General features: G+C 46.6%; 1 protein-coding gene and 2 long non-coding RNA genes across 3 annotated transcripts in view; all 3 read left to right on the top strand.

The window, feature by feature from the left end:
* Positions 1-14,603: 14,603 nt before the first annotated feature.
* LOC310751426 lies at positions 14,604-15,123 on the top strand. The gene is made up of 2 exons (XR_014542484.1): positions 14,604-14,689; positions 14,840-15,123. It is a non-coding gene; the product is annotated as an uncharacterized lncRNA (long non-coding RNA).
* A 4,349-nt stretch (positions 15,124-19,472) lies between these two features.
* The window catches only part of LOC310751335 (immunoglobulin lambda-1 light chain-like), a 100,135-nt gene continuing 93,981 nt past the window's right edge, over positions 19,473-25,626 (top strand). Inside the window, exons 1-2 of the mRNA XM_083590640.1 lie at positions 19,473-19,533; positions 19,684-19,987. Of these exons, the coding sequence (XP_083446766.1) occupies positions 19,488-19,533; positions 19,684-19,987 (350 nt within the window). The 5' untranslated portion in view covers positions 19,473-19,487. The remainder of the gene's footprint in view (positions 19,534-19,683; positions 19,988-25,626) is intronic.
* Positions 23,794-24,293, top strand: LOC310751428. The gene is made up of 2 exons (XR_014542486.1): positions 23,794-23,859; positions 24,010-24,293. It is a non-coding gene; the product is annotated as an uncharacterized lncRNA (long non-coding RNA).

Genomic DNA, 25,626 nt, shown 5'->3' on the forward strand with positions numbered 1-25,626 from the left:
TATGTATTCACAGTGCAGATTGAAGTCAGTGGTGGTTTTCGTTGTCTCCCCCACCCTCTGGTAAAAACCATTATACCCCACCTACCAGCAGGTGGCGCTGTGGTCTAAACCACTGAGCCTCTTGGGCTTGCCACTCAGAAGGTCGGCAGTTTGAATCCCCGCAACAGAATGAGCTCCTGTTGCTCTGTTCCAGCACCTGCCAACCTAGCAGATCAAAAGCACACCAGTGAAAGTAGATAGATAGGTACCACTGCGGCAGGAAGGTAAATGGCATTTCCGTGCGCTCTGTTTTCCATCACAGTGTCCTGTTACGCCAGAAGCGGTTTAGTCCTGCTGGCCACATGACCCGGAAAGCTCTCTGCAGACAAACGCCAGTTCCCTTGGCCTGAAAGTGAGATGAGCACCACAACCTTATAGTCGCCTTTGACTGGACTTAACCATCCAGGGGTCCTTTACCTTTATCTTTTACATGCAGAAACACAGCACAAAATCAGGTCCAGGAAGAGAACTGGTGACAGTGTTGTAGCCAGCATACTCAAAACGTATCCATTCATAATTTCCTCTGATTCCCAAGGAGTGCTTGGCAATGGCGTTTGAAATAGGCATTCAAGGACACCTTTTCATGCACATCGTAGAGTGAAAGGGGAGGTGACTGCAGAGCAAAGAGTCCAACATGATATTTGACTGAAAACTGCTTCCTTTGTGATAAGCTTGCTTAAAAAGAAATCTTCAGTTCTACACTGATAAATCTGTTTTTTGTTTTGTTTTTTTAAAAGGTATTTTATTCTGAAACATTATATACATCCTTGGTGATAATCTGAGCTTTAGACACAAGGGGAGACATTGGTTCAGTTTATCTACCTTTGACATAATTCATTTCTGGAGTCCCCAGATGTCCTTGCACCTGTAATATGAAGACAGAGTTCAGCAACAGATGAGCAGTTTATTTGGCTGTTACTCATGCATAGAATTCAAGCAGGGCTAGATTTAGGTTTGATGGGGCCCTAAGCTACTGAAGGTAATGGGGCCCTTTATATGTCCAGCTGTTCTTCGTCAACAACAAATTGTCACTGTTTTTTGTGTTGAGTATATGCTATATGGTAATTTATGAACCTAATAGGTATCTAAAGCCATTTGCACATGCAGAATTTCCTTTAAAATTTTTGGGGGCCCCAAGAGAGTGGGGAAAGTGTGGGAGAACATTTCTTTGACACAATGCCATCTAACCTCCCTGCAACTAAATCAGAACAAAAATCAATCCATTTTCCAGGATTCTTATTCTGATGCTAGCAGCTCGAAAGGGGCACTAACCCATCATTTACTACCTGATTCCTTTTTAAACTGGAGGTGCCAGGGACTGTGTCTTGTGCATGCACATTTTGTGTCCTTTAGCACTAAGCTGTGAGCCCATCTCTTTCTCTTTTCTTGTGAGTGACAGTCCCAATCTGCCTTGATCATGGCAAATCATCCTACTTCTACTTCAGGTCCTCTCTCTCTCTCTCTCTCTCTCTCTCTCTCTCCCCCCCCCCCCCAAATCAGTCCTATTGCATCTGGTTGACCTACTTAATCATGCATTCCAAATACAGACATGCAGTTCTAGCAGAGCCAATGAGCACAGTTTGGATTTGCATGAAGTGGCCATTCATCAGCTCCAGGCCATTTAAGAAGCGAAAGGCTGAGGTTCCAGCCAGTTGCCTGTTTGGATAAGAGAGCTCACCATGGCCTGGACTCTGCTTTTTCTGGCCCTTCTCAGTTAATGCTCAGGTAAGGATGGGAAGGAATAACATCTCTTTTGCCTTGGAGCCAACAACACAATAAACTATAATATATATTCATTTATTATGTTTATTTATTATGGAAACTTAAAGCTCCAGTGATATTTGAGAAGACTGAGGATGGAGAGTCATGCTTTTCTTTTTCTTTTTCAAAAGGTGCCAATTCACAGCCAACAGTGACTCAGACAGGCTCCCAGTCTGTGTCCCTGGGCCAAACTGTGAAACTCGCCTGCTCTAGAAGTAGTGGTGGTAGCTGGGGCTACTTTCACTGGTATCAACAGAAACCTGGACAGGCTCCTCGCTTTGTGTGGTATGGCTTCAGCGACAGGGGAGAAGGGATCCCAGATCGGTTCACTGGCTCTCAATCCGGGAATACTGGCTCTTTAACCATCTCCAACACCCAGGCTGAAGATGAGGCCGTTTATTACTGTGGTGCCTGGGAGGGCACTGGTGGCTGGAAGTATCACCATGATACAATCTGATGGGGAACTGAGACAAAAACCTTTTCTCTTCTGCCCTGCCACAACAAAACCTGAGTTCCTCAAGAGCAGAGTTGGGCTGAATCTGCTCAGACTGTTTTTGACAAGAATGTAGAGTGATATCAGATTATTTAGACACAGGAATGCATTGAGAGAAATGGTGTCACCGTAAATATCTGGCACAGCTCACCAATAAATTGCAGCCCTCAGTTCTTAACTCTCTCTTCCCCCATTTCCAGTGAAGGCATTCCCAGTTAGCCTATGGCAACAAAGATGGGAATTTGAGACTGCATGACAAAGTGAGAAGCTTAAGGGTTTTGATGATGGTCTTGGCATTTGGGGACTATGCCTCACACATATTCCCCATGAAAGGTTGGCTCTTTCAGGGTATTTTTTTAACAGCTCCTTAAATACAGATCTATTTTGGACTTTATTATTGCACATTTGCATTCCGAGTAGCAAAGCCAATGAAGGCACAGGAATGGATTTGCATGAATCCTCAGCTCTAGGGGATTTAAGCAAGGGAATGGCGAAGTCCCAGCCAGTTCCCCATTTGACTCAGAAAGCCTCCCTTCTTTGGAGAGTTCACCATGGTCCCAGCTCTGCTTTTCCTGGCTCTTCTCAATTACTGTTCAGGTAAGGAGGCAAATAGATAATCTTAGGTAAGTGCAAGAGAAAGAAGAAGAAGAAAAATCTAAGACGGTTATCAAAGAAACATATTGCTCCTGCAGTATTGGGGGGCACAGAGGATCAAAGTATTTGATTTTCCTTTTTTGCAAGGTGTCACTTCACAGCCAGCCTTGACTCAGCCAGTCTCCCAGTCTGTGTCCCCGGGTGAAACTGTGAAACTCTCCTGCTCTCAAAATAGTGGTGGTAGCTGGAGCAGGTTTCACTGGAATCAACAGATACCTGGGCAGGTTCCTCGCTTTGTGTTTGCTGGTACCAGCACCTGGGGAGAAGGGATCCCAGACCGATTCACTGGTTCAGCCTCTGGCAGCACTGGTTATTTAACCATCTCCAACATCCAGGCTGAAGATGAAGTAGTTTGTTACTGTGGTGCCTGGGAGTATGACAGGAGCATGTTTCGCAGTGGTCCAATCTGATGGGGAACTGACACAAAAACCTTTGATCTTCTACTCTGGAGTGAAGAATGAAGAGCTCATTTTCTCTGCGCCTTAAGATCTTTCAAAGTCTCGAGCCAAAGGGCTTTGCACTCACTTCTCTGTGGATGCCATTTTACGCTGACAATTAATAAAATATCCTCCTCTAATAGTTAGCTGATCTCTGATATTAAATGTTTATGTTTTTACTGTATGATTTACATCTGATTGCCGCAGACTGCTGTGATATGCTTTTTCCTGAATAGTGGGGTATGAAGATTTTTAAACAAATAAATAACCAACCAACCAACCAGCCATTAGTCCACACAGTCTGTTGTGATGCCGGAGGGGACAAATGATAAAGAGGAAGGTTTCTCTGTCTTTTTCTGTCTGTTTCTGTAAAGGTGTCCATTCACAGCCAGCGGTCATTCAGCCAGACTCCCAGTCTGTGTCTCTGGGCCAGACGACTAAACTCCCCTGCTCCAAAAGTAGTGGGAGCTTGGACAGCTTTTACTGGTATCAACAGAAGCCCAGAGACGCTCCTCGTTTTGTACTCTATGGTGCCGACAAGAGGGGAGAAGGGATCCCGGACCGGTTCACGGGCTCTTCCTCTGGGAACACTGGCTATTTAACTATCTCCAACATCCAGGCTGAAGATGAGGCAGTTTATTTCTGTGTTGACTGGGAGTACACCGGTAGTATCATGTTTCACAGTGATACAACTTAATGGGGAACTGAGACAAAAACCTGTTCTCTTCCTCCCCAGAGTGCAGAACGGACTAGATCCCTGGAGCTTCATTCATCTGTGCCAGAATATCTTTTGATATCTAGATTTGTAAGGCTCAGTGAGGCCATCTGGGCTCTGACACATTTCAATGGCAGGACCACCCACCCACCAACCAACTGCACCAGCAATCTGTACCCCCATTAGAAAAGGAATTTCCCCCAAAATCTTGATGGATCTTTTCTTATTCCCATTTTGCTCCTTCATTTCATTGATTACTCACTTGTCATCTGAAGATCTCCAAGAGACAGCAAAAAGATACACAGCACACAACACCTTGGGGTGGGGGAAAGTAGGGTGAATCATATGATACATTAATGCTGATAAGGAAAATATTTGGGGTGTGAATTTACTCCGCTGCCCAGTTCACCGGGGTGCCAGTCCTCATGGGTCTCCCCGGCCAGCAAAAGAAGGATTCTCCAGTCAAGTTAAAGAAGCAAATAGCAGTCAGTGGACCTGATCTTTATTTCTTGCAAGAAGGTTCAAACACACACAGAGTAGGAACCCTGAGCATGGGGTTGCGTGAACTTTTAAGACCCCTCCCCATGTCCCATAATACATTATCCAACAGCATCATCGAAACATCACAAATATGTCACAAAGTAGGAGTGTTTGGCGTGTAGAAACATGAGCCCATCACACCCACCCCTGTCAATAGCTCCCCATTCCCAGCACCTTTTAACTAACCTCTTCCCCAAAGAACAATAAAAGTATTTACACATCTCCCTAGCTGCAAGGCTTTCCTGAGCTCCTCCTTTGAAAGTATCAGGATTCATTCCTCCATCCGGATGGATTTCTGTCTGGGGTATGTGCTGCCCTTGATCACCTCCTCTTGTGAGGCTAAGTTCACACCTTATGGAGGGGCAAGGAGTACGTGACCTTATGCTTAAGGGATTCTGGAGGCAGGGGGAGCCCTAGATTCCCCTCTTCCAGAGGAGTCATCAGCCTTTGGAACCAAGGAAATCCGCCAAACTGCTGAATTTGGGCGATTATTTGATTCCATATGGGAATGTCAGAGTTCCATACATGGTCTCCGCTAATTGCTACGATTTTATAGACTGCTTTTCTGAGCCTCTTTGCTGTTGCCTATGTATGGCGCTTGTGTCATTGACCTGGCCTTAGTTCGAGGCTGTGGTGGGGACTTGGGATTTGGGGGGAGTCGTTTAACTGCCCCCCATTCCTGGTTTTAACAACACAGTGATATTTCATATAACATCTATTAAAAAACACGCTCAAATAATAAACAAAGCAATCATCAGCCCCATTAATGAATAAACAAAAATAAATAAAACCTCAACTTTCCCTCGTCCAAAAAACATTCACATCAAACCAACAATTCCCCCCTTTAATCTTTCCACCCCAGCCAGAGTCAGGTGCGGAGGGCAGCTGTTGCAAATTGGGGGGGGGGGTCTCAGCAGGGGGTGAGCACCTGCTCCCCCTTCTGTTTTAAAAAGGAGCAATTCTCACATATCACATACATGATCATTAGACAAATTACAGCATGTATCTACAGGGGCGTAATGATAATGATATGAGGATGCGGATGATTTTATTATTAATGTCCCGCCCATCTGGCTGGGTTTCCCCAGCCACTCTGGGCAGCTTACAACACAAAAATAATTGCGTGGCAAGTCCCCTCCCCCATGTGAAATGAAGACACCGGACACAGAATTTTAGGTTAATGGGCATAAAAAGGCCACAACTTTATTGATTACAGAATTGGAAGGTATTGGCCTTAGGCATTGGCTCCTATCGACTACCCGGCATGGGGACCGGGGAGGGTTGTCCACAAACCGTGGGAGTCCTGTTGAAGTACGCCAACTAGGATCCCACGGGTGTCACCGCTCTGGGGCGTGCCGGAGGCCCTTACCTCCCTAGGTTTCGGACAAGGCCACGCCCTTCGGAGTCCTCTACCGGACTACCCTTACTTTTGGGGAAGGTGATGGCGCTTCCTTCCCCCCTTCATTTGCATAACAATTGACCCCTGCCAATGCCTAACCGCCAATACCAAAATAAGTTGTGACGTTTGCTACGAGGTAGGCGAAAAAACCAAAAGGCTTGAAGTGCGCCAACTTGGAAAAATTCCTACCAGGCCCCTTGCGGCGACCAACCGAAGTCCATAGCAAGGTCAAGGCTAGCTAAACCTAAAGGGAGGGTGGGCTGGGAAAACCGCTCAGCTGGAAAGTGGGCAAAGAGGGCGGTCCCCGGCCGTGCCTAGTCTTAAATAGGCTAGGCTACGCCTCCCCGGCCCGCTGATTGGCGGGCCGGGTCGCTGACATGCCCGGGAATTCCCTAACCACGCAGGGGCAAGGGCCAGCCCCCGCGTGTGAGATGTGGGAGGGATTTCTGCCCGCAACACCCTCTCCTCCCAGGTCGGAAATGGCTTTGCGTGGCAAGTCCCCTCCCCCATGTGAAATGAAGACACCGGACACAGAATTTTAGGTTAATGGGCATAAAAAGGCCACAACTTTATTGATTACAGAATTGGAAGGTATTGGCCTTAGGCATTGGCTCCTATCGACTACCCGGCATGGGGACCGGGGAGGGTTGTCCACAAACCGTGGGAGTCCTGTTGAAGTACGCCAACTAGGATCCCACGGGTGTCACCGCTCTGGGGCGTGCCGGAGGCCCTTACCTCCCTAGGTTTCGGACAAGGCCACGCCCTTCGGAGTCCTCTACCGGACTACCCTTACTTTTGGGGAAGGTGATGGCGCTTCCTTCCCCCCTTCATTTGCATAACAATTGACCCCTGCCAATGCCTAACCGCCACTCGAGCAAAGCTCGCCGCCAATACCTTCAAGCCTGTAACCAATTCCTAATCCCTGCTATGATGTCCCCCAACCAAATATCATTTCCATCGTCAGACAGATGCATGCCATCCCATCTGTAGAGGGCCTCATTGCTGTACTGGATGCTCGGGTGGCGGATGACGCCCCCGCCCAGAGCTGCCACTCTACGCTCCACAGCCCGCTGCAAGACCCTTCTTGCTTTATTGATTCCAACCGGGCTCACGCAATCCCTCCATGTCCTCCTCTCAAGCAACGAGGACCACAGGATAGTAATGTTTGGGTAAACCGCCATCAGGCCATCAAAATCGTCAAAGATGTTCCATCTCAAATCAATAGCTTTGCGGTACGCTAAGTCATTTTCCCCCAACTGGATGAGCAAGGCATCCGGGGGGCCCTCAGAGGCGGCTCTCGCCATCACGGTTGGCTTAAATTCACTCCAGCGCATCCCTCTTCGCGCTATCCACGTTAGCTCAACATTAGCAGGTAAGTTCAAGTTTTGCCCCAGCCCGGTACTAATGGCACGATTCCTGGCCCAGTGCACAATGCTGTGGCCCACCAACCAAATGTGTACCTTTCGGAATTCTGAAAAGCAAATAGACAAGGAAACCGAGGTCAGCGATGCGCCCAGTAGTCATAGGTTCTTCCTTACGTAAGCTCTGTATGCATTAGATTTCCACCGGCCCAGATCCTTTACCCTCTCCGTGGAAAGCCCGAGGTGCACGGCGGTGGTTGCGGCACCGATCCGGAAGGAGTGAGCCGCAAATTCGGCCGCGGGCTGCCCACATGCAGCCAGAGCCCTGCGCATCACCCGTGTAAACTGGTGCCTAGCCAAAGGCGCTCCGTCAGCATGAATTAACAGGGGGCCTGGGCTACTGGGTCTTAGGTAGAGGAAACGCCTTGTATCCCTAACTGGGCAGGGGCCGCTACCTTGCGCGGCTGGTAACCGTAGGAGGGCCCCCCTGCCCTGCTGGTCAGTCTTAGAGCTCCGAACTTGGACTATAAGCTCATTAGCTGAAAGGGTCAGATCGCTTAAGAGAATACCCCTCTGGGCGTGGAGAGCCCCTCCCTCACAAACCATTTCCCCTATGCGAAGGGCCCCAAAGAAGGCTATGGAATAAGCGGCCGAGAATAGGCGAGCTTCGTATTTTGACCAGCATATTTCACGTAATTTTTTGTGTATCTGGGTCAAAATGTCGAAAGTTATGGGCCTCCTCCTGTCAGGGGTGGGGGGCTGAAGCCGGCGCCACCCTTCTAAGGTCTTACGCACTATAAATTTTGCACACGGGTCGGTGGCGAAAAAGGTTTTACAAAAATATGAAATCCCTGCGGAGTGAATATTAAGAGTCTTAGGTGCCCTGCCCATCTCTTTCAGGTGAGCTAAATAGTGGAGGACCTCCCTCGTTGAGGGAACAGATTTCTGTTTTGCGCAGGGAAATTTATTGCGGAACTTTAGGAAGTCCGCCCATGCTTTTTTGTAAGATCTCATTGTGGAAGGGGCGACTGCACCGAATACTCCCTTCATCACTTCTTCCTCCCAAGACTCCAAAGATGCTCCGGGAAAGGCATCGATGATTGTTCCGCATCCGGTGCTAATGAGCGGAAGCGCTCCATCTGAAAGCGAGACAGAGCATCCACAATGTCGTTATTGATACCAGGTACGAATTTGGCTGAGAAATATATATTGTTCTCCAGACACAGGAGGACGAAGGACCGCAACAAGTTTCCCACCCTAGGGGTGCGCGCGGACTGCCTGGAAAGAACCGCTACCACTGCCTGGTTATCTGTGTTGAAACATACCCTGTGATTGCGAAACTCCTCCACCCAGAGATGTACTGCCACTAGGATGGGAAAAAATTCCAAGAATGTAAGATCCCGGGAAATGGGCTGGCCCTGCCACTCTACCGGCCATTTTCTCGCACACCACTGCCCCCTGAAATAAACTCCAAAACCCAAGGACCCTGCTGCATCTGACTGAACTTGGAAGTCAGCATTGAGTGACATGGAGTCCTGCCACAGGGATATGCCATTGTATTTATCAAGGAATTGTAGCCAGACTTCCAAATCTGCCTTGACTTCCTTAGAAAGGCGGACCCTATGTTGCGGAGCTCGGAGACCAGCCGACAGCCTGGCCAGACGGCCACAAAAAGGTCGGCCCGGTGCCACCACCCTACAAGCGAAATTTAAGTGACCTAGCAGGGATTGAATTTGCCTTAGAGTCACCTTCTTAAGGGGCAGCAGCTGATGTATCAATTCCCTAAGGGCTGCCAGTTTTTCCTGAGGCAGTCTGGATGTTTGGGCTACGGTGTCTAACTCTATGCCTAGGTAGACCAATGACGTAGCTGGCCCCTCCGTTTTTTCCGCGGCCAGTGGCACCCCCAGCTCACCTGCCAGGGCCATGAAAGCCTCCAGAAGGGCAGAGCATCGTTGTCTGCTATCTGCCACCAAAATAAAATCATCGAGGTAATGTGACACGCCCGACGATCCTGTCCTGATGCGTAGGGCCCAATCCAGAAAGGTACTAAAGGACTCAAAAGCTGAGCAAGCCACGGAGCAGCCCATAGGCATTGCTTTGTCAATGAAATACGCCCCCTCGAATCTAAAGCCCAGCCAACGGAAATCCGATGGATGGACGGGAAGAAGGCGGAACGCCGACTCAATGTCACACTTGGCGAGGAGTGCCCCACGCCCAAATTTGCGGATCATTTTTACTGCTTGGTCGAAAGAGGCATATTTCACTGTACACAGCTCCTGGGGGATCGCATCATTGACCGAACCTCCCCTTGGATAAGAGAGGTTGTGGATCATGCGGAATTCCCCTGGGGTCTTTTTAGGTACAATACCCAATGGGGATAGGTGAAGTCCTTCTACTGGCGGCTCGGCAAAGGGACCTGCTACCCTACCTGCGCTGATTTCCTTCTCTATCTTTTTCCTTACGATCTCTGGCCTTTCTCTAACTGATTTTTGATTTTGTGGGTCCCCGGTGTTAGGGGGAAAGGACACGGGGATTCTGAAACCCGTGGAGAAGCCCTCCCACAGGTACTGAGCGGATTTCCGATCGGGGTATTGATCCAGCAAGGTTTTGAGGGGCTGAAGATGGATAGGGGAGAAGGCCAGGCCAAGATGCAAATTACTGGCGGCTACTGGTCCCTAGATGGGAGGATCCGGGGGCGCCCCTGTTATTGTTGTGGAAGAACCCCCGGCCCCCACGAAAGGGCTGCTGTTTGTTCTTAAAGCACGCAGAGGCGGGGTGGTTGCCCCAGCACCGCTCGCATTCATGAAGATACTTACAGGAGGGACGTGAGCATACACCCCTGTTGTACTCCCAGCAGTGGCGGCGCCGTCTCGCCTCTGTCTTACCCACCTTGGCTGAATCCTGGTTTTTCTTTTCAATGTAAGGATTGACGTCCTCGCCCCAGTAATTAGGATCCGTTAGATCCCATCGGGTAGAAGGCAGGAGAGAAGCATTTCTACGGAAATTCTCGTCATAAGTTAAGGCAGCATTTGGCCCAGCTAGCGCGTGTGCCCTCCTCACGTGAGCCAGATAGGCAACCAGATCCATGGAGCGTCGCGGATAAGCCGCGCAAACGACTCCCATGAAAACCTGGAACCCGTCCAGCCAATTCTCAAAAGTACGCTCCGCCCTAGGGGTCCTATACCTCCGCTTACCGAAAGGGCGCCTCTTCTCACCCTTTCCTGTTAGCTTAGTCGGGGGGAGGAGGGTGAAGATGTCCACGTAGTCCCCATTGAGGATTTTATTCCTCTTCTTCTGGGACAAATGGTTCCCCAATATAAAGTCGGTGGACTGATTGGTGGCCACTTTTACATCCTCCACTAAAGCCCCATCTTTCCAGTCCAGCACACCATTAAAGGTCTTACGATGGGAATTAGCCCTCCTTTCATGCGCCCAAAGTGGAATCCCGTGATTCGATTCACCCAGACCCCAGTAGCTATCCATGGGGCCCTCGCTATCCGAATCCGAGGATGACGTACCTGAATCGTCCTCAGTCTCGGATCGCTTACTTCTTTTCTTCTTCGAAGAGGTGTGCTTTTTCTTGGCCTTTCTTTTCCCTCCTTGGGCCTCGACGTTGCCCGGGTTCACACTGTCGGCTGCCCGATCCCTTTGAGGTTGCTCATGCTCCTCCTCCCAGGCGGAGCCCGCGCTGTCATCGGTAGAGCTGTGCTGGTGCTGCTGCTCCTGGAATACACTAGGAATGTCTACAACCTGTGAAACCGTATTGCTACTGGTCCCTTTGGCTATAGCCTTCCCCCTGGTGTGACCTTTAACCGGTGCCTTGCCCTTTCCAGCGCTTTGGCTGGCTTTCTCATTAATGGCTGCCTGGGCACGGGTATTGGGGCGACATGCGTTTGAGGTTTCCAATTGTGCGCCACCCACTGCCGGAACTGTGATGCCCTGCTGGTACTGATTGTTAGGGGGGGTGTCAGGTATTACATCCTGTGATGGTTCCGGGGCCGAAAGAGCAAGCCCCAGGCCTGCATTGCCTGTAAAATGTTTCAAACGCCCTAAAAAACTGAGCAAAAGCTTGAGGATCGCAGGGCATGGCCTTAAGTTGGGCGCTACCGCCACTTGTGGATGGTGCCAGCTGGTTGCCAGAAGTGGATGGCTGCTGGTCCCCGCCAGAAGCCATTGCAAGCTAAATCAAGGCCTGCTAAATCTCAAATTAACAACCCAACCAGGAATGCGCCTGCTCCAAATTGGCACGCTGCTGCGGGTTTCTGGATAGTTCAGTATTGTCTACCCTACTTTAATGCACCTACTCAAATTAAGGCGCTGGCAAAGGAGTCTGCCTAGTTCAGTATTGTCTACACTGGTGAAGGCCCGCCAATGATTTAAGATGCTGTTAAAATTTCTAGAGGTTCTACTTATAAATTTACTCCCTCTGCTTATTTATTAATTCGCAACAACTACTGAAGAGTAGATGCAGCGGTTGACAGCCGCAACTAGAAGAAGGGCTATTGGGTGTAACTTAGATTAACATACAAGAGAAAGTAATTAATTGCTTCCCCTTTATTTATGTATTTTATTATTGCTATTATAATTATTCTTATTACAATGTTCTCTTAAAGAACAAGAGTAGATTGAATGGACTTCTCAGCCCAAAGGCAGCCCAGTGGAATATGCTGCCTCCTTGTCTTCTTTATTTGGCACCCCAAAGCCACCCAAATATGTGACCAATAATTAGCAACTCAAAGGACAAAAACCTATAGGTGATCTTTAGCGTTGTTATAGAGACCAAAATAATATAGCTATCCAATTATCCTCTATGCAAATAACTCCCTCTGCATCCAACCACGCTCACAGCAAATGAAAAGCAGCACAAAATTTTCAGGCCCTCAGTGCTTTAACCCCCACCAAAATGAAATGAAAAACCTATAGCTGATCTCTGGCGTGTTGTAGGGACCAAAGTAATCTAGCTATCCAAATTATCCAAAATGAAAATAACTCCCTCTGCACGCAACAACGCCCCCAGCAATTTTATTCTATTTTATTTTATAACAGTCAAAAATCCGAATTAGCTTTCCGCTATCCACTGTTCCAGTAATTGCTCAAAATTAGGCTGCAGCTGAACCAAACCCCAGTGAGAACAGGCACTTATTCTCCCAGATGGCTATTTATTAACGTAATTGGTTATAGGCAAATCCTTATATTATATCTATTTTATTTTATAACAGTCAAAAAACAAGAAACAAACCAAAAAACAAAGAACCAATCCTAATTAGCTTTTCACTATCAACTGTTCCAGGAATTGCTCAAAATTAGGCTGCAGCTGAACCAAACCCCAGTGAGAACAGGCACTTATTTTCCCAGATGGCTATTTATTAACGTAATTGGTTATAGGCAAATACTTAATTATCCACAAAACCTTTACCTTCCTCTGCACCAAGCACTGAACCCCAGGAAGAGAGACAAGTAACGTGAAGAGATTCAAGCACTCGGCACTTTAGCCCCAGCAGAAAATAAACCATGTACAATACAAGCAATAAACTCACACAGCCTTCTGTCCTACTGCCAAAAATAAACACACACTGATCCTGCTAAACTAAACAGCGAAAAGGAATAAATGCCTAGTAGTTAGCAAATTATTCCCAGATTAACTAAGTCACGAGAACTAAATGAAATTAATTCAGCGTCCGTCTATCCTCTGCCCGATACGATCTGAATGAAAATGCGAAGCTTGCGTTCTTAATGTATTCCTGCCAGTGAGAGCCTCACCCGAAATGGCCGCCCGGGCTACTACACGTGGACCCTACCAAGATGGCGACCGCTATGCCCTCAACCAAAATGGCCGCTCCCGCGACTCCCACGTGCGCCCACAAAGATGGCGCCGACAATTTACCTTTATTGATGCCCTTTAAAGAAATGGACGCTGCAGCTTCAACCCACGCCTAGAGGAGGCAGGCAGCAGCTCTATCCCGGCAACCGGGCAAACTATACTGCAGGAAAAGCAGCGAACCTGGAGAGCAGAAATGCAAGGACAGCAATGCAATTCAAGTCAAAGGCTAAGGTAAGAGAAGGCTAAAGAACGGGTGAAGGCAGCTCGAGGCTGGTGCTCTAAGAGAGTCTAACTAAGGCTAGAGAGGGAAGAAAAGGGGGGGGGAGCAGCGAGGACAGCAGAGAAGGACTGGCGGGAGTAGAATCCCACACACCGCGAGGGGAAGGGAGAGGGTGCGAGCTGAGGGCAGGGGCGCTCCCCTCGGTTACTTTACCCCTCTTGAGCCTTGAGTACACTCGCGATGTTCCTCGTGGTATGGTTATTCAGCTGCGACCGCAGAGACTCGGAAACAAGAAAACCGCTCAGCTGGAAAGTGGGCAAAGAGGGCGGTCCCCGGCCGTGCCTAGTCTTAAATAGGCTAGGCTACGCCTCCCCGGCCCGCTGATTGGCGGGCCGGGTCGCTGACACGTTCGGGAATTCCCTAACCACGCGGGGGCCAGCCCCCGCGTGTGAGATGTGGGAGGGATTTCTGCCCGCAACACCCTCTCCTCCCAGGTCGGAAATGGCTTTCTAAAATGTATATAGCCGCTGGGGGGGGGGGAGGAGACACACGGCATGTGAATGAATCATAGAATCATAGAATCATAGAGTTGGAAGAGACCACAAGGGCCATCGAGTCCAACCCCCTGCCAAGCAGGAAACACCATCAGAGCATTCCTGACATATGGTTGTCAAGCCTCTGCTTAAAGACCTCCAAAGAAGGAGACTCCACCACACTCCTTGGCAGCAAATTCCACTGTCAAACAGCTCTTACTGTCAGGAAGTTCTTCCTAATGTTTAGGTGGAATCTTCTTTCTTGTAGTTTGGATCCATTGCTCCGTGTCCGCTTCTCTGGAGCAGCAGAAAACAACCTTTCTCCCTCCTCTATGTGACATCCTTTTATATATTTGAACATGGCTATCATATAACCCCTTAACCTCCTCTTCTCCAGGCTAAACATGCCCAGCTCCCTTAGCCGTCCTCTCAAAGGCGAGGCTGGGACCAAAGGATGCAAGGCTGTTGCATCCTTCACAAGGCATGTTTCCGTGGTGGGAAACATTCGCTGTGTACAAGACAAGACCCATTCTCATTTAAAAAAAAAAAATTATTTATGCAAATCTGGGTGCATTTGCATAAAGGGGGACATTCCCCAACCCTAGAGGACTTAAGAAAGCAAAGGGTGAGGTCCTAGCCAGTTGTTTTGTGTTTCAGAAAGCCCCTCACCATGGCCTGGACTCTGTTTTTCCTGGCCCTTCTCAGTTACTGTTCAGGTAAGGATGCAAACAGGTAACCTCATGTAGACCTGAGAGATAAAACCAAAATTACTTGTAGTGTTTATTTATTATGGAAACTTAAAGCTCCGGTGATATTTGAGAACACAGAGGATAGGGAGTCATGCTTTTCTTTTTCTTTTTCAAAAGGTGCCAATTCACAGCCAACAGTGACTCAGACAGGCTCCCAGTCTGTGTCCCTGGGCCAAACTGTGAAACTCGCCTGCTCTGCAAGTAGTGGTGGTGACTGGGGCTACTTTCACTGGTATCAACAGAAACCTGGACAGGCTCCTCGCTTTGTGTGGTATGGCTCCAGCACCAGGGGAGAAGGGATCCCAGATCGGTTCACTGGCTCTCAATCCGGGAATACTGGCTCTTTAACCATCTCCAACACCCAGGCTGAAGATGAGGCCGTTTATCACTGTTGTGCCTGGGAGGGCACCGGTGGTAACAAGTTCCACAGTGATACAATCTGATGGGGAACTGAGACAAAAACCTTTTCTCTTCTGCCCTGCCACAACAAAACCTGAGTTCCTCAAGAGCAGAGTTGGGCTGAATCTGCTCAGACTGTTTTTGACAAGAATGTAGAGTGATATCAGATTATTTAGACACAGGAATGCATTGAGAGAAATGGCGTCACCGTAAATATCTGGCACAGCTCACCAATAAATTGCAGCCCTCAGTTCTTAACTCTCTCTTCCCCCATTTCCAGTGAAGGCATTCCCAGTTAGCCTATGGCAACAAAGATGGGAATTTGAGACTCTGCATGACAAAGTGAGAAGCTTAAGGGTTTTGATGATGGTCTTGGCATTTGGGGACTATGCCTCACACATATTCCCCATGAAAGGTTGGCTCTTTCAGGGGATTTTTTTAACAACTCCTTAATACAGATCTATTTTGGACTTTATTATTGCACATTTGAATTCCAAGTAGCAAAGCCAATGAAGGCACAGGAATGGATTTGCATAAATCCTCAGCTCTAGGGGATTTAAGCAAGGGAATGGCAAAGTCCCAGCCAGTTCCCCATTTGACTCAGAAAACCTCCCTTCTTTGGAGAGTTCACCATGGTCCCAGCTCTGCTTTTCCTGGCTCTTCTCAATTACTGTTCAGGTAAGGAGGCAAATAGATAATCTTAGGTAAGTGCAAGAGAAAGAAGAAGAAGAAAAATCTAAGATGGTTATCAAAGAAACATATTGCTCCTGCAGTATTGGGGAGCACAGAGGATCAAAGTATTTGATTTTCCTTTTTTGCAAGGTGTCACTTCACAGCCAGCCTTGACTCAGCCAGTCTCCCAGTCTGTGTCCCCGGGTGAAACTGTGAAACTCTCCTGCTCTCAAAATAGTGGTGGTAGCTGGAGCAGGTTTCACTGGAATCAACAGATACCTGGGCAGGTTCCTCGCTTTGTGTTTGCTGGTACCAGCACCTGGGGAGAAGGGATCCCAGACCGATTCACTGGTTCAGTCTCTGGCAGCACTGGTTATTTAACCATCTCCAACATCCAGGCTGAAGATGAAGTAGTTTGTTACTGTGGTGCCTGGGAGTATGACAGGAACATGTTTCGCAGTGGTCCAATCTGATGGGGAACTGACACAAAAACCTTTGATCTTCTACTCTGGAGTGAAGAATGAAGAGCTCATTTTCTCTGTGCCTTAAGATCTTTCAAAGTCTCGAGCCAAAGGGCTTTGCACTCACTTCTCTGTGGATGCCATTTTACGCTGACAATTAATAAAATATCCTCCTCTAATAGTTAGCTGATCTCTGATATTAAATGTTTATGTTTTTACTGTATGATTTACATCTGATTGCCGCAGACTGCTGTGATATGCTTTTTCCTGAATAGTGGGGTATGAAGATTTTTAAACAAATAAATAACCAACCAACCAACCAGCCATTAGTCCACACAGTCTGTTGTGATGCCGGAGGGGACAAATGATAAAGAGGAAGGTTTCTCTGTCTCTTTCTGTCTGTTTCTGTAAAGGTGTCCATTCACAGCCAGCGGTCATTCAGCCAGACTCCCAGTCTGTGTCTCTGGGCCAGACGACTAAACTCCCCTGCTCCAAAAGTAGTGGGAGCTTGGACAGCTTTTACTGGTATCAACAGAAGCCCAGAGATGCTCCTCGTTTTGTGCTCTATGGTGCCGACAAGAGGGGAGAAGGGATCCCGGACCGGTTCACGGGCTCTTCCTCTGGGAACACTGGCTATTTAACTATCTCCAACATCCAGGCTGAAGATGAGGCAGTCTATTTCTGTGTTGACTGGGAGTACACCGGTAGTATCATGTTTCACAGTGATACAACTTAATGGGGAACTGAGACAAAAACCTGTTCTCTTCCTCCCCAGAGTGCAGAACGGACTAGATCCCTGGAGCTTCATTCATCTGTGCCAGAATATCTTTTGATATCTAGATTTGTAAGGCTCAGTGAGGCCATCTGGGCTCTGACACATTTCAATGGCAGGACCACCCAGCCACCAACTGCACCAGCAATCTGTACCCCCATTAGAAAAGGAATTTCCCCCAAAATCTTGATGGATCTTTTCTTATTCCCATTTTGCTCCTTCATTTCATTGATTACTCACTTGTCATCTGAAGATCTCCAAGAGACAGCAAAAAGATACACAGCACACAACACCTTGGGGTGGGGGAAAGTAGGGCGAATCATATGATACATTAATGCTGATGAGGAAAATATTTGGGGTGTGAATTTACTCCGCTGCCCAGTTCATCGGGGTGCCAGTCCTCATGGGTCTCCCCGGCCAGCAAAAGAAGGATTCTCCAGTCAAGTTAAAGAAGCAAATAGCAGCCAGTGGACCTGATCTTTATTTCTTGCAAGAAGGTTCAAACACACACAGAGTAGGAACCCTGAGCATGGGGTTGCGTGAACTTTTAAGACCCCTCCCCATTTCCCATAATACATTATCCAACAGCATCATCGAAACATCACAAATATGTCACAAAGTAGGAGTGTTTGGCGTGTAGAAACATGAGCCCATCACACCCACCCCTGTCAATAGCTCCCCATTCCCAGCACCTTTTAACTAACCTCTTCCCCAAAGAACAATAAAAGTATTTACACATCTCCCTAGCTGCAAGGCTTTCCTGAGCTCCTCCTTTGAAAGTATCAGGATTCATTCCTCCATCCGGATGGATTTCTGTCTGGGGTATGTGCTGCCCTTGATCACCTCCTCTTGTGAGGCTAAGTTCACACCTTATGGAGGGGCAAGGAGTACGTGACCTTATGCTTAAGGGATTCTGGAGGCAGGGGGAGCCCTAGATTCCCCTCTTCCAGAGGAGTCATCAGCCTTTGGAACCAAGGAAATCCGCCAAACTGTTGAATTTGGGCGATTATTTGATTCCATATGGGAATGTCAGAGTTCCATACATGGTCTCCGCTAATTGCTACAATTTTATAGACTGCTTTTCTGAGCCTCTGTGCTGTTGCCTATGTATGGCGCTTGTGTCATTGACCTGGCCTTAGTTCGAGGCTGTGGTGGGGACTTGGGATTTGGGGGGAGTCGTTTAACTGCCCCCCCATTCCTGTTTTTAACAACACAGTGATATTTCATATAACATCTATTAAAAAACACTCTCAAATAATAAAGAAAGCAATCATCAGCCCCATTAATGAATAAACAAAAATAAATAAAACCTCAACTTTCCCTCGTCCAAAAAACATTCACATCAAACCAACAATTTCCCCCCTTTAATCTTTCCTCTTTTTTTATAAAATATTTATTGAGATTTTACAAAGACATAGGTTTACAAAATACAAATAAAACATATGGAAAGAAAGAGAGAAAAAAAGAAAACATACAAAAATACATAAAAAAGGAAAAGGAAAAATACAAAATACAAAAAACGAGTAGATAAAAAAGAATTAAAAACAAATCCGTTTTTTATAACTTTAAACTCATTAGCTTGTTTCCTTGACCTCCTCACACCTCCCCTTTTTGTTTTCCCATTTAAATAATCAAATCAGCAAATCCTTACCCTCTTTCGTTTATCTTAACTCTGTAACTTAACATATTATAACTATATTTTCATCCATTATCAATTCATTTTTGCATATTCTTATTAACTTTGTTGCTAATACCACTTATTTTCAATCCAACATCATTTTAACATTCATTAATTTTACAGTGTTTCTGCAGATAGTCTTTAAATTTCTTCCAATCTTCTTCCACCAACTCTTCTCCCAGGTCTCGGATTCTGCCCCTTTAATCTTTCCACCCCAGCAAGAGTCAGGTGCGGAGGGCAGCTGTTGCAAATTGGGGGGGGGGGTCTCAGCAGGGGGTGAGCACCTGCTCCCCCTTCTGTTTTAAAAAGGAGCAATTCTCACATATCACATACATGATCATTAGACAATTTACAGCATGTATCTACAGGGGCGTAATGATGATATGAGGATGCGGATGATTTTATTATTAATGTCCCGCCCATCTGGCTGGGTTTCCCCAGCCACTCTGGGCAGCTTACAACACGTAAAATAATTCTAAAATGTATATAGCTGCTGGGGGGGGGGGGAGGAGACACACGGCATGTGAATGAGCCCAGCCTCTCAATGGCGAGGCTGGGACCAAAGGACGCAAGGCTGTTGCATCCTTCACAAGGCATGTTTCCGTGGTGGGAAACGTTCGCTGTGTACAAGACAAGACCCATTCTCATTTTTTTAAAAAAAAATCATTTATGCAAATCTGGGTGCATTTGCATAAAGGGTGACATTCCCCAACCCTAGAGGACTTAAGAAAGCAAAGGGTGAGGTCCTAGCCAGTTGTTTTGTGTTTCAGAAAGCCCCTCACCATGGCCTGGACTCTGTTTTTCCTGGCCCTTCTCAGTTACTGTTCAGGTAAGGATGCAAACAGGTAACCTCATGTAGACCTGAGAGATAAAACCAAAATTACTTGTAGTGTTTATTTATTATGGAAACTTAAAGCTCCAGTGATATTTGAGAACACAGAGGATAGGGAGTCATGCTTTTCTTTTTCTTTTTCAAAAGGTGCCAATTCACAGCCAACAGTAACTCAGCCTGCCTCGGAGTCTGTGTTTCTGGGCCAAACTGCGAAACTCTCCTGCTCTAGAAGTAGTGGTAGCTGGCTCAGCTTTGGCTGGTATCAACAGAAACCTGGACAGGCTCCTCGCTTTGTGTGGTATGGCTCCAGCGACAGGGGAGAAGGGATCCCAGATCGGTTCACTGGCTCTCAATCCGGGAATACTGGCTCTTTAACCATCTCCAACACCCAGGCTGAAGATGAGGCTGTTTATTACTGTGCTGCCTGGGAATACACTGGTAGCTGGAAGTATCACAGTGGTACATTCTGATGGGGAACTGAGACAAAAACCTTTTCTCTTCTGCCCTGCCACAATGAAACCTGAGTTCCTCAAGAGCAGAGTTGGGCCTGAATGAACTCAGACTGTTTTTGACAAGAATGTAGAGTGATATCAGATTATTTACACACAGGAATGCATTGAGAGAAATGGCGTCACCGTAAATATCTGGCACAGCTCACCAATAAATTGCAGCCCTCAGCTCTTAACTCTCTCTTCCCCCAGTGAAGGCATTCCCAGTTAGCCTATGGCAACAAAGATGGGAATTTGAGACTCTGCATGACAAAGTGAGAAGCTTAAGGGTTTTGATGATGGTCTTGGCATTTGGGGACTATGCCTCACACATATTCCCCATGAAAGGTTGGCTCTTTCAGGGTATGTTTTTAACAGCTCCTTAATACAGATCTATTTTGGACTTTATTATTGCACATTTGCATTCCGAGTAGCAAAGCCAATGAAGGCACAGGAATGGATTTGCATGAATCCTCAGCTCTAGGGGATTTAAGCAAGGGAATGGCAAAGTCCCAGCCAGTTCCCCATTTGACTCAGAAAACCTCCCTTCTTTGGAGAGTTCACCATGGTCCCAGCTCTGCTTTTCCTGGCTCTTCTCAATTACTGTTCAGGTAAGGAGGCAAATAGATAATCTTAGGTAAGTGCAAGAGAAAGAAGAAGAAGAAAAATCTAAGATGGTTATCAAAGAAACATATTGCTCCTGCAGTATTGGGGACCACAGAGGATCAAAGTATTTGATTTTCCTTTTTTGCAAGGTGTCACTTCACAGCCAGCCTTGACTCAGCCAGTCTCCCAGTCTGTGTCCTCGGGTGAAACTGTGAAACTCTCCTGCTCTCAAAATAGTGGTGGTAGCTGGAGCAGGTTTCACTGGAATCAACAGATACCTGGGCAGGTTCCTCGCTTTGTGTTTGCTGGTACCAGCACCTGGGGAGAAGGGATCCCAGACCGATTCACTGGTTCAGTCTCTGGCAGCACTGGTTATTTAACCATCTCCAACATCCAGGCTGAAGATGAAGTAGTTTGTTACTGTGGTGCCTGGGAGTATGACAGGAACATGTTTCGCAGTGGTCCAATCTGATGGGGAACTGACACAAAAACCTTTGATCTTCTACTCTGGAGTGAAGAATGAAGAGCTCATTTTCTCTGTGCCTTAAGATCTTTCAAAGTCTCGAGCCAAAGGGCTTTGCACTCACTTCTCTGTGGATGCCATTTTACGCTGACAATTAAGAAAATATCCTCCTCTAATAGTTAGCTGATCTCTGATATTAAATGTTTATGTTTTTACTGTATGATTTACATCTGATTGCTGCAGACTGCTGTGATATGTTTTTTCCTGAATAGCGGGGTATGAAGATTTTTAAACAAATAAATAACCAACCAACCAACCAGCCATTAGTCCACACAGTCTGTTGTGATGCCGGAGGGGACAAATGATAAAGAGGAAGGTTTCTCTGTCTCTTTCTGTCTGTTTCTGTAAAGGTGTCCATTCACAGCCAGCGGTCATTCAGCCAGACTCCCAGTCTGTGTCTCTGGGCCAGACGACTAAACTCCCCTGCTCCAAAAGTAGTGGGAGCTTGGACAGCTTTTACTGGTATCAACAGAAGCCCAGAGATGCTCCTCGTTTTGTGCTCTATGGTGCCGACAAGAGGGGAGAAGGGATCCCGGACCGGTTCACGGGCTCTTCCTCTGGGAACACTGGCTATTTAACTATCTCCAACATCCAGGCTGAAGATGAGGCAGTTTATTTCTGTGTTGACTGGGAGTACACCGGTAGTATCATGTTTCACAGTGATACAACTTAATGGGGAACTGAGACAAAAACCTGTTCTCTTCCTCCCCAGAGTGCAGAACGGACTAGATCCCTGGAGCTTCATTCATCTGTGCCAGAATATCTTTTGATATCTAGATTTGTAAGGCTCAGTGAGGCCATCTGGGCTCTGACACATTTCAATGGCAGGACCACCCACCCATCAACCAACTGCACCAGCAATCTGTACCCCCATTAGAAAAGGAATTTCCCCCAAAATCTTGATGGATCTTTTCTTATTCCCATTTTGCTCTTTCATTTCATTGATTACTCACTTGTCATCTGAAGATCTCCAAGAGACAGCAAAAAGATACACAGCACACAACACCTTGGGGTGGGGGAAAGTAAGGCGAATCATATGATACATTAATGCTGATAAGGAAAATATTTGGGGTGTGAATTTACTCCGCTGCCCAGTTCATCGGGGTGCCAGTCCTCATGGGTCTCCCCGGCCAGCAAAAGAAGGATTCTCCAGTCAAGTTAAAGAAGCAAATAGCAGCCAGTGGACCTGATCTTTATTTCTTGCAAGAAGGTTCAAACACACACAGAGTAGGAACCCTGAGCATGGGGTTGCGTGAACTTTTAAGACCCCTCCCCATGTCCCATAATACATTATCCAACAGCATCATCGAAACATCACAAATATGTCACAAAGTAGGAGTGTTTGGCGTGTAGAAACATGAGCCCATCACACCCACCCCTGTCAATAGCTCCCCATTCCCAGCACCTTTTAACTAACCTCTTCCCCAAAGAACAATAAAAATATTTACACATCTCCCTAGCTGCAAGGCTTTCCTGAGCTCCTCCTTTGAAAGTATCAGGATTCATTCCTGCATCCGGATGGATTTCTGTCTGGGGTATGTGCTGCCCTTGATCACCTCCTCTTGTGAGGCTAAGTTCACACCTTATGGAGGGGCAAGGAGTACGTGACCTTATGCTTAAGGGATTCTGGAGGCAGGGGGAGCCCTGCATTCCCCTCTTCCAGAGGAGTCATCAGCCTTTGGAACCAAGGAAATCCGCCAAACTGCTGAATTTGGGCGATTATTTGATTCCATATGGGAATGTCAGAGTTCCATACATGGTCTCCGCTAATTGCTACAATTTTATAGACTGCTTTTCTGAGCCTCTTTGCTGTTGCCTATATATGGCGCTTGTGTCATTGACCTGGCCTTAGTTCGAGGCTGTGGTGGGGACTTGGGATTTGGGGGGAGTCGTTTAACTGCCCCCCCATTCCTGGTTTTAACAACACAGTGATATTTCATATAACATCTATTAAAAAACACGCTCAAATAATAAACAAAGCAATCATCAGCCCCATTAATGAATAAACAAAAATAAATAAAACCTCAACTTTCCCTCGTCCAAAAAACATTCACATCAAACCAACAATTCCCCCCCCCCTTTAATCTTTCCACCCCAGCCAGAGTCAGGTGCGGAGGGCAGCTGTTGCAAATTGGGGGGGGGTCTCAGCAGGGGGTGAGCACCTGCTCCCCCTTCTGTTTTAAAAAGGAGCAATTCTCACATATCACATACATGATCATTAGACAATTTACAGCATGTATCTACAGGGGCGTAATGATGATATGAGGATGCGGATGATTTTATTATTAATGTCCCGCCCATCTGGCTGGGTTTCCCCAGCCACTCTGGGCAGCTTACAACACATAAAATAATTCTAAAATGTATATAGCCGCTGGGGGGGGGGGGAGGAGACACATGGCATGTGAATGAGCCCAGCCTCTCAAAGGCGAGGCTGGGACCAAAGGACGCAAGGCTGTTGCATCCTTCACAAGGCATGTTTCCGTGGTGGGAAACGTTCGCTGTGTACAAGACAAGACCCATTCTCATTTTTTTTTAAAAAATGATTTATGCAAATCTGGGTGCATTTGCATAAAGGGGGACATTCCCCAACCCTAGAGGACTTAAGAAAGCAAAGGGTGAGGTCCTAGCCAGTTGTTTTGTGTTTCAGAAAGACCCTCACCATGGCCTGGACTCTGTTTTTCCTGGCCCTTCTCAGTTACTGTTCAGGTAAGGATGCAAACAGGTAACCTCATGTAGACCTGAGAGATAAAACCAAAATTACTTGTAGTGTTTATTTATTATGGAAACTTAAAGCTCCGGTGATATTTGAGAACACAGAGGATAGGGAATCATGCTTTTCTTTTTCTTTTTCAAAAGGTGCCAATTCACAGCCAACAGTGACTCAGACAGGCTCCCAGTCTGTGTCCCTGGGCCAAACTGTGAAACTCGCCTGCTCTGCAAGTAGTGGTGGTGACTGGGGCTACTTTCACTGGTATCAACAGAAACCTGGACAGGCTCCTCGCTTTGTGTGGTATGGCTCCAGCACCAGGGGAGAAGGGATCCCAGATCGGTTCACTGGCTCTGAATCTGGGAATACTGGCTCTTTAACCATCTCCAACACCCAGGCTGAAGATGAGGCCGTTTATTACTGTGGTGCCTGGGAGAGCACTGGTAGCTCGAAGTATCACAGTGGTACATTCTGATGGGGAACTGAGACAAAAACCTTTTCTCTTCTGCCCTGCCACAACAAAACCTGAGTTCCTCAAAAGCAGAGTTGGGCCTGAATGAACTCAGACTGTTTTTGACAAGAATGTAGTATGATATCAGATTATTTTGGACACCGGAATGCATTTAGAGAAATGGCGTCACCGTAAACATCTGACACAGCTCAGCAATAAATTGCAGCCCTCTGTTCTTAATCCTCCTTGATGGCTAGGTCAAAGCTCAACAACTTTGCCAAAAAATGATCATCAACTTTTGTGTCCAGATTTTCACATTTTGAAAAATGGTAACTCTGTTAATAAATAAATAGCTGGTTGTTGTTTTTTTTAATTTCCTTGCAAACAAGTCACAATGAATGTTCAAAAAGCAGTAACCCAGTCCAATATTCTTCTTCTTACTCCAGAATCTCAAGATCTTTTCCACCATCTGCGGCTTGATCTATTTATCTCTGGTGCAAGGAACTGGACCTTCCACATGCAAGTCACATTCTTTGCCATTAAACTTCCATACCCCTTTATCCCTCTTCCCTTGAGATATAGTCCCCATCAGCCTTGATAAGGAAGAATTATCCTGCTTCTTCCTTAAGGTCATCTTCTACCAGACAAGCACCATCACTAATACTATTTTTAAATCTCCTTTCTGCTAAAGTATTATATTGCATCTCATTTTGATATTGCATTTTGTATTCTCAGAAGAGAGACAAAGTTCTAACAGAGCCAATGAACATGGGATGTCCATTAAAGGACCATTCATCAGCCCTGGGGAGATATAAGAAAGGAAAGTGTCAGGTCCCACCCAGCTTCCTGTTAGAGTCAAAATGCTCTTTAAATGTATTCTAATTGTTTCTGTTATTTCTTAGGAAATTCACATTGTAATGCAATAAAAGGCAATATGTAAGAAATGAAACAAGCAATGAAAATACAATTAAACGTGCAGCACCTAACACAGCACATTACAATTCCTATAATAGGCAGAATAATTATTAAGCACCCATCCTTAAGACCTTAGGCAATTTGATATGCAAAACTCGCAGACTTAACATATAGAATAAGAGAACAAGAAGAGCATAGAATTAAAGAAGATTGGAAAACATTTATTGAATATATGGGGAATAATTGTGTACAGCTGAAAATACTGGCAGCATTTAGATAAATTCAGCAGTGTAAACAAGTTTTGATGGATGCAGTAATGGAATACTCAACGGTATAGTTTTTGTAAAATATGCAGGGATTTATGATATGTAAAGTGAACCATGGAAAGAAAAGAAAGGAA

This window comes from Podarcis filfolensis (assembly GCF_964270895.1).
Source record: "Podarcis filfolensis genome assembly, chromosome: 16".
Lineage (NCBI taxonomy): Eukaryota > Metazoa > Chordata > Lepidosauria > Squamata > Lacertidae > Podarcis > Podarcis filfolensis.